This window comes from Xiphophorus maculatus, chromosome 17, assembly GCF_002775205.1.
Source record: "Xiphophorus maculatus strain JP 163 A chromosome 17, X_maculatus-5.0-male, whole genome shotgun sequence".
Lineage (NCBI taxonomy): Eukaryota > Metazoa > Chordata > Actinopteri > Cyprinodontiformes > Poeciliidae > Xiphophorus > Xiphophorus maculatus.
In genome coordinates this window covers 15,351,501-15,369,681 of record NC_036459.1, presented here as the reverse complement: position 1 = coordinate 15,369,681, position 18,181 = coordinate 15,351,501, and the positions used below count along the sequence as shown (strand labels likewise).

The 18,181-nt window shown below is 39.2% G+C and overlaps 2 protein-coding genes across 8 annotated transcripts in view; one reads left to right on the top strand and one right to left on the bottom strand.

Annotated features, from left to right (window-relative positions):
• The window catches only part of LOC102225879 (lymphoid-restricted membrane protein-like), a 33,817-nt gene extending 25,303 nt beyond the window's left edge, over positions 1-8,514 (bottom strand). For all 7 annotated transcript variants that reach the window (XM_023350178.1, XM_023350181.1, XM_023350182.1 and 4 more), the window contains exons 1-14: positions 8,430-8,514; positions 6,576-7,279; positions 5,206-5,313; positions 3,941-4,121; positions 2,963-3,024; positions 2,796-2,871; positions 2,512-2,670; positions 2,302-2,419; positions 1,979-2,029; positions 1,764-1,841; positions 1,522-1,578; positions 853-912; positions 263-327; positions 48-141 (exon numbers count right to left, since the gene is read on the bottom strand). In XM_023350178.1, the coding sequence (XP_023205946.1) occupies positions 48-141; positions 263-327; positions 853-912; positions 1,522-1,578; positions 1,764-1,841; positions 1,979-2,029; positions 2,302-2,419; positions 2,512-2,670; positions 2,796-2,871; positions 2,963-3,024; positions 3,941-4,121; positions 5,206-5,313; positions 6,576-7,233 (1,767 nt within the window). In that variant the 5' untranslated portion in view covers positions 7,234-7,279; positions 8,430-8,514. The remainder of the gene's footprint in view (positions 1-47; positions 142-262; positions 328-852; positions 913-1,521; positions 1,579-1,763; positions 1,842-1,978; positions 2,030-2,301; positions 2,420-2,511; positions 2,671-2,795; positions 2,872-2,962; positions 3,025-3,940; positions 4,122-5,205; positions 5,314-6,575; positions 7,280-8,429) is intronic.
• A 273-nt stretch (positions 8,515-8,787) lies between these two features.
• Positions 8,788-17,765, top strand: LOC102216575 (branched-chain-amino-acid aminotransferase, cytosolic-like). The gene is made up of 11 exons (XM_005801177.2): positions 8,788-8,910; positions 9,315-9,359; positions 11,439-11,633; positions 12,041-12,151; positions 12,284-12,403; positions 12,493-12,644; positions 12,766-12,908; positions 12,985-13,070; positions 13,231-13,371; positions 14,778-14,849; positions 17,678-17,765. Exons 2-11 carry the CDS (start codon positions 9,318-9,320, stop codon positions 17,714-17,716), a joined length of 1,101 nt encoding a protein of 366 aa, XP_005801234.2. The 5' UTR covers positions 8,788-8,910; positions 9,315-9,317; the 3' UTR covers positions 17,717-17,765.
• Positions 17,766-18,181: the final 416 nt, after the last annotated feature.

The following is an 18,181-nucleotide window of genomic DNA, read 5'->3' as shown; positions in this document are numbered from 1 at the left end:
CAATGAAGGCTGAGCAAAATAGAGAGAGAGAGTGGAGGGGTGCTGACCTCCAGTGGAGACTGTGCCAGAGCAAGTTCTGTCTGCAGGGATCCCAGGCTGCTCTGGTTTAATCTGTAAGCCACTGACAAAGCCAGACTAGCCCTGTGAGGCAGACAGGGTAATGGGTATAGGGAAAAAATCAAATAAAACATTTATGTTTTTCCTCTGAAAAAAAATTGCCTTTTTTTATTTTTTTTTTAACTAGACGACTTGAAATACTTACCCAGCGAGATCTGGAAGAATCATCTGCATTTGGGTCTCAAGCTTGTTTTTATCCTTCCTCAGCAGCTGGATTAGAGAAAATGAGAGCCAACAATATATTTTGAAAAGAGAGCAAGTGATTTAGTAAATGACGAGTTCATTACTGGGCATATGTGTTTTAAATGACAAATCTTTAATTTAATTCAACAATTGTTCTAATTTTTTGGTTAATTTCATGTCTTCAGACTGACTTTGTAACAAATTAGGCATGGATGAGAGTTATCAGTTGACTTTAACTCAATGGCAGGTCACATTGCAGGGGTGGGCACTCCTGGTCCTCGAGGTCCGGTGTCCTGCAACTCTTAGATGTCTCCCTGGTCCAACACACCTGAATCCAACAGCTGAATCTCCTCCTAAGTGCAGTCAAGTTCTCCAGAGTCCTGTTAACGACCTCATTATTTGACTCAGGTGTGTTGAAGTAGAGATGCATCTAAAAGTTGCAGGACACCGGCCCTCGAGGACCAGGAGTGCCCACCCCTGCATTAGGGGAAAAAAATACATTTAAGTACATGTATACATAACTCATAATGTGATGCATGTCACCAGACTGACCTCTGTGATGGCAGAATATTCCTCGACTGTTGCCTTCAGCTCATTTATTTGTCTGTTCTTCTGCAGGAAGTAAGAGGTACAGGTTTGAGGTTTGTGGAAATGTGAAAACTGCCGTTGGTCATTTTATTGGGATATCATTTGAGAGACCATCGCAAAGCAGTGCATAGTTGTAAAAAGCAAAAAGGTGAAATGGTTTCCAATTCTTTCAAAAAGAAAATCCAAAAACTTGTGGAGTGAATAGTTTATAGATCAATCTTTCACCACAATAAAAGTTACAAATGTTTTCAGGTGTCTTTACCAAAAATATTTACATACGTTTTCTTTACATCAGAGAAACAGAACATTAATAATGCACAATAAACAGATTTATTGTGCATTTTGCTTATGATGGAAACAAAATGTTTATGATGGAATTTCTTTATGAAATTCCATAAATTTGTTTATGATGGAAAATCTATTGAAAATCTAGTACTGTTATGTTTGCACATTACAAAGCTGTATTATTTCATGGTTTCACTTTTTAAAATCTAAATAAAAGGCATCATTTGAGGCTGAAATTTAAGAGGTTTTCAACTTTTTGCAATGCACTTGATTTTAACTTTATTGGTAAAAAATGACTGCATTGATTAATAGTAGCTTTAGAACAGTGCACTTGATAAGTGAACTCACCTCCACAATAATAGCTTCTTTTTCACCAATGACGGCATCAAAGGAGTGATTTTGCAGCTGGGTAAAGGGAAAAGTGCAAAAACATAAATGTGGGACACTATTATTATGCAAAGATAGTTTTAAAAGTTCAAATTTATGTTAAATGACTGAATATATATTATAGAAAACTGTCTTAGAAGTATCCAACCAGGCAGTGGTACATAATGGGGGTAGCAGGAATAATAGACAAATGGTAGAAATACCTGAAGGTCAGCAATAATGTCACACAGCTCCCTTATTTTGTTCTGGAGCTCATCCGTCTCCATGGTGATCTTAAAGTTCTAGAAAAATCAAACAGTTGGACCTTTGAACAAATAGCCAGCTCCGTTCGGATTGGACCACGTTATTAGTATTTGCAGTAATTATGTCTGTTAAGTGAGGTTATTTACTTAACGTTAAATGAATGTCTAATCAGTACCTCCTCCTGAAGAGATGCAATCTGGGTAATCAGGCTCTGATTTTCTCTCTCCTGGGAAAAAAAAAATCCATACATAGGTCACAAGCAAACAGCATGCCATGCAGTTTTCTTACATTTTGAAACCTCAGACTAAATATTTATGTAAATCAAGTCTGATGACATATTTATAATCTGTAATGGAAAAAAATAACTAGTGATGTGCTAATAAACTAACACAAGGGCTTTAATTAAACTCAAACCACAAAGCTTTGTAATTTCAGAACAGATTGCACCATCAAGTAACACCAAAGATCTCTTCTGCAGCCTCAAGATCCATGACTAACCATATGCTTGCTGTGTGCCGAGGCGCGAGCTCTCCCTTCTTCTGTACAGCTCAATGTTGCCTTCATCTCTTCCACCTCTTCTTTCAGCATCTTCTCCTTCTGTGCAAGCTGTTGGGTTCTGTTGTAAAATAAGAAGGACGAATCAGGCCAAAATTGGCTGCGTAAGTAGGCCAGCACTTCACATTTGTGAGATAATTAGGAGAACCTTACACCCTAGCTTGATTGCGTAAATCCTCGTTTTCCTCTGCCAGTTTCTGGTTGCTCTCCTCCATGCTCTCCACCACCTGCTTTAGCTTCCGTACCTCTTCCTGAAGCTTTTGGTTGCTCATCTGAAGATCAGCGACACAATATACCAGCTCTGATGTTTCACTGGGAAGGGGAAATGAAAAACATGAACACTCGTCTGTGAATAATACCCAATATGAAAAATACTGGGTGTCACAGATAAAACAAAAAAGTTGGCGGACTTGTAACTTAATGGTACTTTGACTTACAATTCCACTCTAGATGCCTCTCCACCAAAGGCCTCCAAGCTTCCTGATGTCATATTTAGCAACATAGACCTTCGGGCTGAAAAACACACAAATAAAAACCAATGGAGACTAAATCTTGACTACAAGTTGCATCTACAGGTCAGATGGGTGGTTAAACAAATATTCACCAGAGGTACCATCTTTGAGTTTAATTGAGTCTTCCTGGGTGTAGTTCTCTGCTGAGACTTCTCTGTGATAAAAAACAAAAATCAAATTGAAAAAACATGAACTAATTTTTAACAGTCATTTATTAGGAAATAGTTTCAAGCGTCCCAAAATAAACTGAAAAAGCAACAAGGAGTTTAAGAAATGTGATATGCTTTGGGTGAGTAATCTACTGACATCTCTACTTCGGTCACATTTGTCTAAAGGCGAAGAGATGTTTGCTGTTCACCATTTTCAAAGCAAAAAAAAAAAAAAAAAAGATTTCAGCACAATGCCTCATAATAACTTTGAGGAATTGTGGTGGAGGATAAATTTGGCTTATGTTGCAGGTTCAAGACCTTGGAATCTTGCAGTCATTGAGTCAATCAGGAATTCTTCAGGACACCAGAGCATTAAAAAGTTAATTTATTTGTATCACACCTATAGCTAAGTCAGTGGCTCCCAAAGATTTTCTGGGCCCCCTTATGGATTACAATAAAATCTCCCCTCCAAAAAAGAATCAAATGGGCACACACATCGTTCAACCAGACATAAACCTATACACAAGTTTATTTCACACTTTTGGTTGCAACAAAACACACTATAAACCATCTTTATAGTGAAACACCTTCGTGTAACTGTTTTTTTAATATTCTTTTATTCATCCATACCGCTTCCCACGCCCTCCCTTCCTTGGCGCCCCACACTTTGGGAACCACTGAGCTACGTCAAGATTACTGCTGCTGTTGGATATATTAATGAACACTGCAGTAAATCCACAAATGGCTGAAAAAGAAATGATCAAGTTGTTGCAAAGGCCCAGTCCAATTCTAGACAATTTCAAATTGCACATTGAGCACACAAAAACCGCTAAACATAAAGAAACTGATATAAATGAACCAAAACCGAAAATAGGCTTACAGAAACAGGCTATTTAAAGTAAAACCACATTTTCCCAGTACCTGCTATTGCGGCAGTCATCTATCCACTCCTTCATGACAGCATGATAGGTGTCCAGATCAATGGACACGTCTTTACGTTCTGGGTCCAGCATGTTGCAAAGTTCCTCTAGTCCACTGTCTTCGGAGCTTCGACTGGTTGTGTGACGCAGGTAGTTGACAATATGAGACACATACACTTTACCTAGAGTGTGAAAGCGCGACCAAGTTTTAGGAGGGAGCCATCTTTGACAACTCCAACACAGTCGACTGAAAGCACTGATGTTTGAATTCTGTAACATTTTTTATCTCTCACAACAAACCACCAGTTTCAGTCTACTGGTTTTCTAGGTTTTTACAGTGATCATGTCCACTTTGGCACCCAGTACTGCTTTTTAACAAAAAACAAAAGCAGTTACCATAGTGACAGTGAGCCTTTTTTGACAACTGGGTTTATAAAAGATTTCTCAGTCCAGGATAAATCTAAGTTTGTGGTTACATAAACAGTAACCTATCAAAGTTTTCCATTTAAAAAAAAAATGTAGACCAATGACACCTCCTTCCTTTCACCTGCTCCAATAGTTAAGCTGAAAATTATTCATATTCCTAGATTTAAAAAGTATTTTTTATTCATCAAAGATTGATTCTAATAGGAAATGAGGGGTGTCTCTTAAGAACATAATTTAATAGTTTTACATGAGTTTATACAAGTTTATTTACAAATGATTTGTATCTAGGGCATACACCCTTCTCAAGAATCAAGAAAACCTGTCTCATTGTCCTTACAGTAGTCCAAGCTTTCTTCTGTCAAGCATTTTGTGTGTTTTCTCTAGAAATTTGAACATTTAACTTTATGCCATCATCTCAGTCATTAGCATAATCCATATGTTATCTACAAAGCTCAATTAATAATTTTTTTCATAGCTCCACGGCTCATCTTCACCAAGGTTTGACGTATTCTGCATACTTTGGTAACAAGTGGTTATTTAAAGGGACTGTTGTCTTTCTATCATCTCATTCCTGTCTGTCCATTCGCTCCTGATTTCAACAAGTCATTTTTTCAGAGAGTCGTTCATCTGATTTTTTCTGTATTTGTACAGAAAAACAGCTATATGTTAAGACCCCAGTAGATCACTGCTTTCTGAATAGTCAGACCAGCTAGTTGGTCACTAACTTTTATGGCAGTAAATTACTTATATATAATATGCATTCGAAAAACTGTCCTTATGTTTGACAAGCAACAGATGATCCAGAAAATGCATCCCATGTGAATGTATGAGCGGGCGTACCTCTGCGCTGGGTGTCACAAGCATGAAATATGGTATCGAGCAGATTCTCTTCACAGATGAGGCTGATTTCTGCCATATTTCTTCCATTTTCAGAGTCAACCGACGTCCCTGAAAGAGTTTGAATACAACACACACCAGACAGAGTGTCCTGAATTATGCAGCGTGGCAGGCACATGATTTTTCTTTAGGCACAGTAGCAAATAACAGTACAATGACCAAACACAGTTCCTGTTAAATTTCACCAAAAAAGTACAGAGGTGGAGGATTGGTAACTACTTCTTTACTTAAAAGAAACACATTCAAATTAAATTTCTAGATGATAAACAGCAAATGGATCAATTTCCTGGACTAATCTGCACGGAAAGAATTATTTGGAGCCCTCTTTATTTCTTCCTAATATCATCTTGTAAAAGATTTTTCATGTCAAATAATGTGATTGGTGCTGGTTTTGTCTTCGATAATTATTTAAAATTTTAAATTATACAAAAAAAAATCATAGGCTTCTGCTTCAAGTTCAGTCAATACCAAACATTTTCCACTTCACCCTAATAAAAACCTGAATGAGAACAAAACAATCCTGTGAAGTTTAGACATTCACATCAGCAGGAAAAAGGTTGTAGAAGTCAAAGCTGTCACAGGCTCCTAATCCAAACCTGGTTTTCATACTTATTTACATGCATAGCAGTTATCACTGTATAAAAATAATCATGCTTCACTTTGCATGTTAAAGATGAAACAAACAGTGAGGTAGAATTATTTTACCCTCCATACTGCTTTCATTTATTTTCTGAAGTCAAAAGAGGTTAACTTTATTGTAAAGTCCTTTGTGCACATTATAAGAGCTGGGCTGTATTTTAAGATTACTGTGGAGATTCATATGACTAAAATGCTTTTAACAAGGAGAAGCTAAAACTTTCTGCCAAGTCTAGAAATACTTAAAAAGCATTTGTGGTTTAGAAATAATTAGAATATTGGTTAGAACTACAAACCAACACTAACTAACTAATGTATATATAAATGCACACACCTTTCCTAATTACAATGTAGAAATTACATTTGTGGTTCACTTTTACTGCTGTTGTTCTGTCTGTGGCATTGGTTAGTCAGTTTTGCCAAATCCATTTTAGTTTTATGGTCCGTTAGAGTGAAACTTAATACTTTTGTGTGCAATTTAGATCCACAAATGTGACAGTTTTTTTTCCCTGAGAAAGATACATCTTGAAGACAAATATATCACTATGGGCAAATTAATACTCATAATATCTAATTATTATAAGGATGATCAAAAACAAAAATACCAAGGTAACAAACAATTCTTAGTTTCTGAAAGCCAGACGAATCTACTTTGGCACTTAGACTCTGCCCCCTACCTCCATCTCCCATGGAAAGTCTTTTCACAACCAGTGCGGGGTAGGGCAGCTCACACTGTGCTGAATTTGCTGCGTCTGCAGAGCAGAAGTTCACGTTGTAGGAGAGGGTGCTGTTCCTCGACGTGAAAGTGCAGGACAGAGGAGGACTAGAGCTCCGGCTGTCGCTCTCACACTGCGCTGGGTTTGGCCCTCGGGTGAACGTAAAATAAGGGGAGTCTCTGGACTGGCCTGCGGGTGTTGAACAGTACCTCTGCCATGTCCTCACATGTTTTAAATCACTCCCATCAGGACCTCTCCTCTCTCCCAGGGTGCTTGTGATTGTGTATGTGACATTAGCTGGTGTGGATGGACTGCATTTGGGAGTTGAGAGGGGTACGTAGGAACCAAGGCCACTGCTGTGGGAGCTTGGCATCCCCATCCCTTGAACCCTTTCCACCTCGTCTTTGAGGATGGCGCCTTTCTTCAGGATGGCTTCCAGGTTGTGCCTGAGGCCGCACTGAGGGCTGTCGTAACTGCTGGAAGAGAGTCTAGGGATCTGGAAGGCTGAATTGGGTTCCCTGTCACCACGCCACTGGATGGTCTGGAGCTTGCGGCAAATGCTGTCCACGGGGTTGTGCCGACGTGAAGGCTGAGGCGCGCAATAGCCCACGTTGCTCATGGTTTGGGGGAAGTGCTGAATTTCTTACTAGAGGAGAGGGTGAGGTCTGGGGGATAGAAAAAAAAAATATATATAAAAGTAAACATTTATGCAAAAGTATTCATGCAGTTTGGACTTTTCCATTTTGTCACATTTACAACCCAATTTTACACCAAACGTTAGTGTAATCCAAGTGAGAAAATGTTACCAGATGTTTAAAGTAACATGTGAATCTGACAGAGATTACTTTATGTTACTCGTCTTTTTTTTTTCTTACACTTTTTAAAGAGGACAAACATGACAAGACCAAAGATGGCGTCGCGACAGGTCACGATTAAAAATAACATTTTACAGTATCTGGTAAAGGTTGACTACAATGAACAAATGATTGTGCCATCGACTAAGGCCCTTAATCAGTTTTAATCATGGTTAACTTAATGCGAGCCTGGTCTGGATAAGGCTAGCTGCAAATCGCCATAGTAACTTATGTGCTACTGCTTTTTTAGAATTAGCTTCTTACCCGCTTCCGTGCAATTTTAAAAGCAAACTAGTTAAACCTTTGTCTAATATTGTCCACCCGACTACTTTCTTCAGTTATATTAGAATTAACTGTTTCGCTTTTGTTAGTTGTTCTTCCTGGCTATGATAATCCCACTAAGAAATACAAGTTTATACAATAAACAATCCTCAAACTGCCAAAACCTCTGAACTCAGAGGTCTCTTCTTTTGAGTTATTCGTGCTTTCTGGATTGTTAATTTAACAAGAGATGTTCAAGGATGTAGTCGATTTTCAAATCAGGAGTCAGAAGCACACAGAGCAGAGGAGGACATTGGTAAGAGACAACATAATAATGGAAGCCAAAATTCAAAGTTGTTAAACCTGACAAGCTCCCAGGGATGTTTCTTTTGTCCTCGTGGTCAAATAGGTGAAGCAGGTGCGCAAACCTGCTAATTAATTGACCTGCATTTGTTATTTTACTGCAATTTTTTTCTTACAACGCAAATGTATGCGTTTGTTTAAAAAAAAAAGGCTTTAATTCAATAGCATTAAAAAGGCAATACACGCGTCTCACTAATAAGCAAAACGTATGTATACATTTATTTTCCTAATTTTTGCCGAAATGTCCCCAGACATTTAAAAACATCCATCTCAAAATAAAGACTGCATGCCTAATTTTTCAATTTATGCGAAAATGTAAGTATGTGTATTATTTTACCTTCGTTGTCTCTTCCGAACAAATATCCACGGAGGAAATAATGAAATGTTTGGTGAACTGTCCACACAGACAACTCGAGCACGCGCACAAGCAGCTCGAGACTTTCAGAACATGAGTCAGCAGCGCCTCCTTGCGGTATGACTGAGACGTTACACCCAAGGAAACGCTAAGGTTTGGATAACAGGATGTATCTGAGATGAAACTTTAACATTTTCGTCCGATTTTGCCAACAGCTTTTCCTTCGGCATTTGAAGTATGGTCAGGCTAAAACGTATGACTTCCCTAAACCTCACTAAGAACCCCAGGTGTTGGTGTGATGAAGTATGTCAGAGTTGGTAATAGTAAATTTGTTTCTGAATGTATGCATCACAACGATGACACTGCTTCCCCTCGAGGAACCAGTAAGCTGTTTAACGTCAAGGTGCACAGTGTTTCATTTCATCACAACGCCTAAGGCTGGGGCAGATCTCCTCATCTTAAGGTAAATTAAACGCATCTTAACTTTTGCTAAATATACTTTTGACTGGATTGTCTGTGAGATGAAACAAGTAAAAGTCGGAGTTCCTTTTCAGAAACAAGGACAAGAATGTTTGTTTATATTGGAAACCAAGATGTGCCGTTTGTTTTTCTTATCACATTTGTGTAACTTCTGTTTACATTTGCATTTAGCCAGGGCTATGTTTTGACTATCCATAAGGAATATCAAACATATAGCAGAATGCTTCCAGTTCTCAGAATAAAAAGCCTATTAAGAAAAAAATATTTATCCACCTGTAACTCTAAATAGCTTCATACAGCTATTATGGGGCTACAACTTTGAGATACTTGCGAAGTGGCAATATTTTGGCATTTCATTATTTCTAAAACTGTTAATGTTTCTTTCAGACAATGAACTACACCATGGCTGGCAGCAGTATTAGCAGCTTTAAGGTAAAGATGTCTGCTTTGATGGTTCAGAGAACTTAATTTTAGTAAAGGACTCTGCCTAACAGATATTATAAGTATAGACTTAGCTCACTTACCCTCAGTAGTAGCTCCAGGTATTGCATCTTCATGGTTCCCTGACTCCTTCACACTCAAAAATCTCCCTTCTTGATCAACATGGAGGTTGTTACAGCACCGCTGCTTGCCCTCATGTTGCCCAAAGCAGCCCTGAAAAGGATTTAAGAGCCACTGTCTTCCTATTATGACAACAAACAGATGAAAAGCCAATCCGAAGAAATGGCGGACCTCTAAGCAGACTACAAACAGAAGACTCGAGCCTCTTTTTTAAGCATGTGATTCAGCTTTTCGGATGTTCATCACAGTAAATGCCCATTCTTTCACAGGTGAGGAGTGTGTTTCCATTGTTGCCCATGTCCTCCTGTTGCTCCTCTGCAACCTGCTCAGCAGAATCCACTTTCCCAGCTCACGCTAAGTCGCTGGAGCTTTGCATGTTTTCTGACCCTGAACGTCTGAGCGGGAGACGGCAGCCTCAGGTGGAGATTAGACATGTGCAGACACTCACAGAGACATGCTCTCCCAAGGAGAAGCATTGGCTTTGGTTTTGCGTGTTTGCATCCCGGCCTTTAGAGCTACACAACATACTGAATCAAAATCTTGAATGCAGTTTGAGTGTGTGCAATATTGCAACCATAAGGGAGTGATTGAATCCAATATTTAGCTATAACATTTCGAATTCTGCTTACTGATTAGACCAGTTGAATGGACGTTTAGCAACCTTTATGCTAACACCTGATGTAGATCTTAAAGACCAAGATGTTAGACCTCAAGTACTCTTTTAATGGTCCTTAAGTACTTTGCCCAAGAGTTTGTACTTTGTAAACACAACCCCCAAACCTTTTAAATGTCACTTTGGTCCTTCTTACACACTCAAGATACTCGTCAAAGGTAATAATTATAGCTACATAATCCCGGGCAAACTCTGACTGGACTGTGAGTGATAATAGCGGTGATAGATTAGCGCTCATGCAGAAATATAAAGCTCTGTTAATGGCGTGCTGTGGCCTTGCAGTATTGGACTGATTGTTGTGAAGTGCAACAATCAATTTATTTCAGTATATCTGAAGAAACATGATAACTGTGAGGCAAATAATTGGAAAGCAGAGATTGTTTGGAAAGACAGCTGCAGTACGCTCACTGATTCCTTACAAGTGCTGTACTTTACTGTAATCTGGGATTAGGATGCAAGCAATGTCCTGCACCAGGAGAGAGAAGATGAAGGGCCGGTCTAATCCCAACAGATAGCTGATGCCTGGCCAACTGGAGGTGTCTCTTTCAAAGAGGGATCATTGGACTCAGTCTTGGAAAACAGCAGGAAACCGCAACAATCTCTCTTACCTTTTGTCTGGATGGCAGAAGAAACATTTGCAGTTTAGTTCCTCAATTCCAAAAGACACAAAAATGGAAACAAATGCAACACTCTCAGTGAGAAAGTTGAATTCATCTGGAGTCTGGCAACTCTAGTTGTTGCATTTTTGTGACAGAAATCTGTATCAGTCCCCACACTCCATACGTGTCTGTGGGCTGGTGTGTTCAGGGCAATGGCTATTGGTAGTTTTCTTCTACACAAGAAGACCTACAAGAGGAATACCTTCTTTCCTATATTTGCTTCTTGTTGTTGACACGACTTTAGTGAGGTGCGCAGAGAAGGAATGAGACGACAATTGCAATTAAATGTTGATAAGACCAAAGAAACGGCGGTCACTTTCAGCCGCACAAAGACATACGGTAGGATCTCCATCTCAGGAGCCAATGTGGAGCTAGTCAAATAATCCAAATTCATTTGTGCTATCCTGGGCTGTAGGTTGTAGTTGACCACAAACAACTGAGGTACATTCCAAAAAAGACAACACTTTCCATCACCAGTGGCCAAGTCCATCTTCAAGCCAGTGATGTGCTGGGGTTCCTCAACGAAGCTGAAAAACTCTGACAGACTCAATAACCAGGAAGAAATAACTGATAGTGTAGCTTTGTCTTTGTCTCTGTTAATTCTTACTGCTTCATTAGGCAGCAGACCTCGTCGTTCAGCTCTCTACCAGTCTGCAGAGGAAGCCAGATGTAGTTGACTTTGGGACAGTCTTCACGGACCACATGCTGAGCGTGGAGTGGAACGCCAATGGGGGCTGGCAGACTCCCCTCATCAGGCCCTTTGGGGACCTTTCCCTTCACCCAGCCTGTTCAGCACTGCATTACGCCGTTGAGGTACGCATGCAGCCTCGCCGAAGTATTCATGCTCATTGAACTGTTTACATTTTTGCCACCTTGGGCAGAAATTTAACGTGCTTCACTTTCTGACAAGACAACAGGGTTAAACGTACAATCAGAGCTACAATGGAATAGTTTAGATGGATGCATAGCTGGTCCAATCCAGGCTTAAATCCAGTTGAGTATGTGTGAGAACACTTTAAAGTTGACATCCTCCATTTGTGATGGAGACATTTTGGCCTTTGCAAAAAAGAATGGATGGAAATGTCAACCTCTAACTGTGAAACATCTGAATACAAATTCAAAGACAAGTTCTTTTCTTGACCTGACTTTTTCTTGTATGCCCAATATGATGTATCTGATTACGTTTGAATCATTTTCAATATGTTCTTTCTTCTAATGAGCTGTTTGAAGGCCTGAAAGTGTACCGAGGTGACGACAAGCGCCTCCGCCTCTTCAGACCCCTATTGAACATGGAGCGAATGTCAAAGTCTGCAAAGAGAGCTTGCCTACCTGTAAGATGGACAAAACAAAGAAACGTTTTTATTTTGTAGCAGGTCAAAGGAAAAGGATGGCTTGTAGAGAATAAAAATATATCTTTGGTTCTTGTTTCTGTTTTGCTTTTCTTTAAAAAAAAAAAAAAAAAGGCCTTTGATCAATCAGAGTTGCTGGGGTGCATCAAGAGGCTGATAGAAATCGACCAGGACTGGGTGCCTCATTTAGGTTCAGGCTGTCTGTATATAAGACCAACATTTATCGGCACTGAGGTGAGCAGAAGTGTAGTTTCGTCAAATTCCTTCATGTCATAGACGTCCTCTAAAAAGTGTGTTTCTGCGTGTTTTTGTTCCCACCGTAGCCTTCTCTAGGGGTTAAGAAGCCTAACCGTGCCTTGCTGTATGTAATCATGTGTCAAGCCGGCTCTTACTTCAACACCGAGCTGTCTCTGTGGGCCGACCCAAAGTACACACGGGCTTGGAAAGGCGGAACTGGAGACTGCAAGATGGGAGGGTCGGTACTCGCAAATGGCGTTTTTGGTTTAAAATCCATTTATTGCCCTACTTCTAAGTAGATTAAAGCACACTGAAGATAATATTAGCTAAACTAAAGTAATTGTTTTGGATTTCTACAGGAACTATGGAGGGACTCTCTTTGCACAGCAGGAGGCGGGGAGTTATGACTGTCAGCAGGTGCTGTGGCTGTACGGAGAGGACCACCAGATAACCGAAGGAGGAACCATGAATATCTTTCTGCACTGGATCAATGAGGACGGAGGTCACTGGACCTACACTTGACAGTACTTATGTCTATGTTTCAACTTTCTACTCTGAAATAACTTATTTGTGACTAGATGAGGAACTTGCAACACCACCACTAGATGGCATCATTCTTCCAGGCGTCACTAGGCAGAGCATCCTGGACCTCGCCAGAAAATGGGTAAGAAATACCTTTAGTAGAGAATGGTGATTCAAAACCATATTTACATTCTGATACCTAGTTGGACAAAAAAAAAAATGCTATTCAGTTAAATACTAGAAGAGGTGACAAACTTTAAAGGCATTCGGGCCTCCTGAATTCCTGCTGCTCTGCTTTGAAGGATGAGTTCAAAGTGTCGGAGCGATACCTGACGATGGGCCAGCTGTGCTCGGCCCTGAAGCAGCAGCGTCTTAAAGAGATGTTTGGCTCTGGCACTGCCTGCAGGATCTGCCGTATAGGAAGCATTGTGTACGAAGAAAAGGTACAAAATTCACAAAACTCTTCTTCTTGTACAAAATAAGAGACCAGCTAGAGAAAAAAGTTCAGCCCTTAAGCCTCCCAGAGTTAGCACATGAGATGTCTTTTTTTATGTTCTAGGACGACTTGATGAATCAGTTGAGCCAGAGTTTAGAAGAGAAACAGAAATGTCAGCTTCCCGGACAGTTTCACTTTTCACAATAAAGCGATTGGTTTCAGTAGATGCTTGGCAAACACTGTTCAGACGCATTTGGCTGCTCACAATTTCTTGTTATTTTGCTTCAGTGTATCTCAACATTTTTATAACTTTGTCCTTGGTCAGAAATGTTGGACTCTGGCTGGAATTTCCACACATTTTCAGCCGAGTCTTTGTACCAGAGAAATGTGAATGGGATGAGACACTGCTATGGCCTTTGCTCCTTGCTCTGTTTTTATGCTCATTCACTATTTCGGACATCCTAATTGCAACTTGGTAAATGTTAGCATAGCAAATTACCTTTCCCTGACCAGTTTGGGATTTTTTTATTTCCCTAAATAAATGAAATTTGAAAGTGGCTTAATATTTTTTCCTTCAGGCTACTTTTGTCTGACATTAAATTTTGATTAATGATCTCAAACAATAATTTGTGACAAAAAAAAGCAAAAATGGAAGAAACTTTGCGACAGACAAGTCTTGTTATACATTCACTTCTGTTCGCAAAGTTAAGAAATATATTTGTTTGAAGAAGAAAAAACGAAGTACGGAGAAGCTGTGAATGTCAACAGACGTTACAAGTCAAGATTTGTTTTACATACAAAGTCATTTTATTCATTATTTGTTCATTCATTTATTATTATTATTATTATTATTGTTATTCTGAGTGGACAATGTACAAACCAGTCCTCTAACACCATCTAAGAACTGTATATAATAGAGTTTAATGTGTTAAAATAGAGCTAACCTATACAGATAGCCTCAGTAAGTCATAATGGGAGAAATATGTCCTAGTGTTTCTCACTTTACTTTAACAAATCTTTTATTTCCTTATTTTTTTTGTTTGTTTTGTTGGCGTGAGAGGTGACGTAAGAGCTTTCACTCCAATTTGTTTTACCGTCTTCCCAATAAAATAAGATCCTACATTTCCACTTGGGATATTCCCAAATAGTTTATCCACAGAAAAATCTTTCATTTACAAATTATGGGGAAAAAAAAGGAAAAAAGTTCTCTGCTGTTCTGCACGACACATAATCACTTCAAATGTTGCCGCAAGCTCTGTCGAGAAAAAAAAAAAGCCTCCAAAGGTTCTAATTGTGTGAGAAAAGTACGTCTTAAAATTACGTATCTGCTTAACAACATTGGATAGGTTTAGTACTCCTAATTTTCTGTCAGTAAAATATGATTCAATATAATTCAAACTTGTGTTTTTCCAGAATTTGCAGCTCCCCAATCAAGACAAGCACTCATTATCTTCAAGGATTGCAACAGAACTGACAGATATACAGGTTAGTGGGTAAACACAAATGTCTCCTTTTGTGTTATATGGTTTAGCTTAGGGTGTTCAGTGATAGTAAGATTTAGCTGAGTAGCATGAGGTAGGAAAAGAAAAATCCCCAAATTAAATAAAAAACCTAAAATTTAATAATAAATATTGCAAATAAAAGGCAACACCTAACAAATACCCCCTCTACCAAAAAAAAATTCAATTAACTTCAATCTCCATAACTGAATTGGCGCTCAGTTATCCAAGTAGTTATTACGTAACTTAATGAGATAAAATCACAAAGTTGTTTTAAATAAACCTTCTTCGGTCCCTATTTATCAAGCTTACTGTATGCGTGAACTTCCTCTAAGTGTATAATAAGTGAGGTATCCTGTAAGGAATTAAATTATGACTTATTATGGTCTTCTCAGCCAACACCAACAAACAAACAAACAAACAAACAAAACCTCACGCTAACAGTCTACTTAGCGTTTCAGATTTAAACAGATTTCTAATGGCTTTTGGCCCAGTAGGGTTAATGATTGCGCTAACTATTGCTTGATTCTCTGTTATTGTGTTGTGTAGCGAGCCTATTAGTTGACATATAAGCTTTAATGTGATCATTATTTTATCACTTATACTGGGGAAATGCCTCCTAGGTTCCGAATCCTACACTCAATGGACACTAAATGTAATTTCAACATTGTGCCTGGTTATAGCAGACATGCAGCCAGGAAGATCCCCCAAGAATATCTCAGTTTAGTGATATTCCCAAACCTGGTTAATTACGGACTCCGAACAAACCTTCGGGTGATGTTATCATATAGACCTAGACATCCAGTAAACTTTAATTTTTGAAAGAGATTTCACACTGGGTAGGCTATAACATCTCACCATCGCTCGCAAAAGTATTCAGTGTTTCCACCAGCCACGTTACAACCACCAGCGTCCACGTATTTTACTTGGCCTTTGTGATAACCCAACATAAAGTAGTGCATGACAAGAGCAGAATGAAAACCTGTCTTCTTCTTTTTTCTTCTTTATCAGTAAAAAAAAATCTGAAACGAGTTGATATTGTGTGAACAACGTCCGGAGAAAATGTGTGTGTAAAAACAAATTTTTCGGTCTTCCCACGGACTCTAAATTGAATTTAGATCTGGCATGCTCTGATATATGAATATGCTTTTACTTCTCTTTTGCTTTATTTTGGTAAATTACTCATCCAGCGGCCCGCCGTGTTTTTGAGTTAAATTTTTCTTTTAGACTTAGCAGGAAATTTGAAAACATCACTTGACAATTATGTGTCATCGGAAAATTGGAAGATTAATATCTGAATATAGAATATCTATGTTCAGATATGAATATCTGAATATAGAATCGCAACTATAAAGTCTTAAAAAGTGCCAAAAAACTGAAATAAATAAGCAATGCCAAGCCTGGTGGGGGCACAAGTAAAGCCTGGTGGCCCGCCAGGCTAATAATACACTGGGGGAAACCCTGAAATATGCTTCAACTCCTTCAATGCCCACATAATTCTTTGTGTCTGTCCATTGCATGCAATTCAGACAAGAACACGGTTTTATTGTGGTTGTAGCATAACAAAATGTCATCCATTTATTATTATTCACTTTTATAAAACAACAAATGATGAGCTTGTTGAATGAACAAGGGGAAAATAAACTCACCAGCACAGCTGCTATCAGTAAAAATGAGTAACACTAAGATGCTTTGTAACCTCTATCTCTATAACGATCAATGGTCACACATGGCTTCATATCCAATCCTACTGATCTCCGTAACGTCCTTCAAACTCTTAGATAAGTTCATGCAATTATCTCTTCAACTTCCTGTTTGCGTTTTCTTTCTAAATGTCAATAATTAGCATATCAGCCCGCTTCATCGTGCAAGTATGTGCTAAGAATGCTGCTACGTTCCACGGACGCGATAAGATCCCCCTCCCGTCCTCCGGAGAGCACAATGCGGGCGAAAGTGACAGTTTGTCGGCCCGCCGGCGGAGCGACGGAGGCAGGGGCCGAGGCAAACTCCTGGATTCTCTCATTATGCCCGTTGTAATTGCACAAACTCAATTATTGCCTCAGCCTCGTGTGATCTTCAAAGCCAAAGATGGCGCAAATGAAGCCTGGAACAAGTGGGAGAGGAGGAGGAGGGAGCTTAATGAACAATAAAATCGACAAAACGCCGGAAAATGCTGCAGCTCCTTCCTCGGTGCTGTTAAATCTGTTGACATTTCATTTGGAGGCAAGCCGTACAGTGCACACACACGCACACACACACACGCGCGCGCACACACACGCACACCCACCCCGTCCCGAAGACAACATTGTGCAACAAACAAATGAGTGGTCCGAGGCTGCAGATGAAAGATGGGTTTACTAAGTCGCCCTGCTGTTCCTCTTTCAAGTTAATTAGAAATCACATTCTTTTGTTTCCCCTTCACAGGCGTTTATTTACTTTCTCACTCCGACCATTAGAACAAATTTGCAACATGAGACACGAATAATTGGATTTGTCTCCACGCCTGTCATGGATTGGGGAGCATTTTGTTTTGATTTTTTTATTATAGTTCCCATTTTCTCTGTTGTGTGGCGTCGCATTCTGCCGCTGACAAGAGTTTGCAGATTTGCTTACGGATATTTGAGTTTTTATTTACTTCTCTTTTTTTTTCTTCTTTTTTATGTGATTATTTGTGTTTCCCTCGCAATTAAGCAGAGAAGTTTAGTGCTTAGCGGCTTAGCGAGATGTGGTTTTTCTTTTTTTTTTTGCCTGGGGCCCCCAGGGGATAAAAGTTTGTCATCTAACCTTCTCCGCATAAACTTTGCTCTTTTTCAGCACGGCCGCTCTCCGAGTGACTGGACGTACCTTGTGTAGGGGTGATGAAGAATTTTGGACTGGCATTCGACAAAGCCACTGAAATCAGACTGATCTTCACTGGTCATAAGGGAAAAAAACGATAGTCTTACTCTACGTAACTGTGGTTGTGTCATCTTTTACTTGTTATTTAACCCAAGTTGAAAAGAATTGCACAACTGTCCAAAGTAATTAGCAAAAGTAGCTTGATGTCTAATGTAATACTGTACAATAACTTACAGAAACCAGCAACCGCAGCCACTTGTTTTTACTTATTTGCGCAACATGCATAGACCCAACTTGCAAACTAGCATGTAAGAATTACAAAGCGCCTAGAATGAACTTCTGTAACTTTTTTTTCTTTTTAAGATTTTGCAATATCAACAAAAAATGCTATGAAGCTGTTTTAATCTATATTGTGCTGTTGGATTTTAATTTCAACAAACAAGGATTTTACCCAGTGGAAAAACGGGACCCGGAAAACTT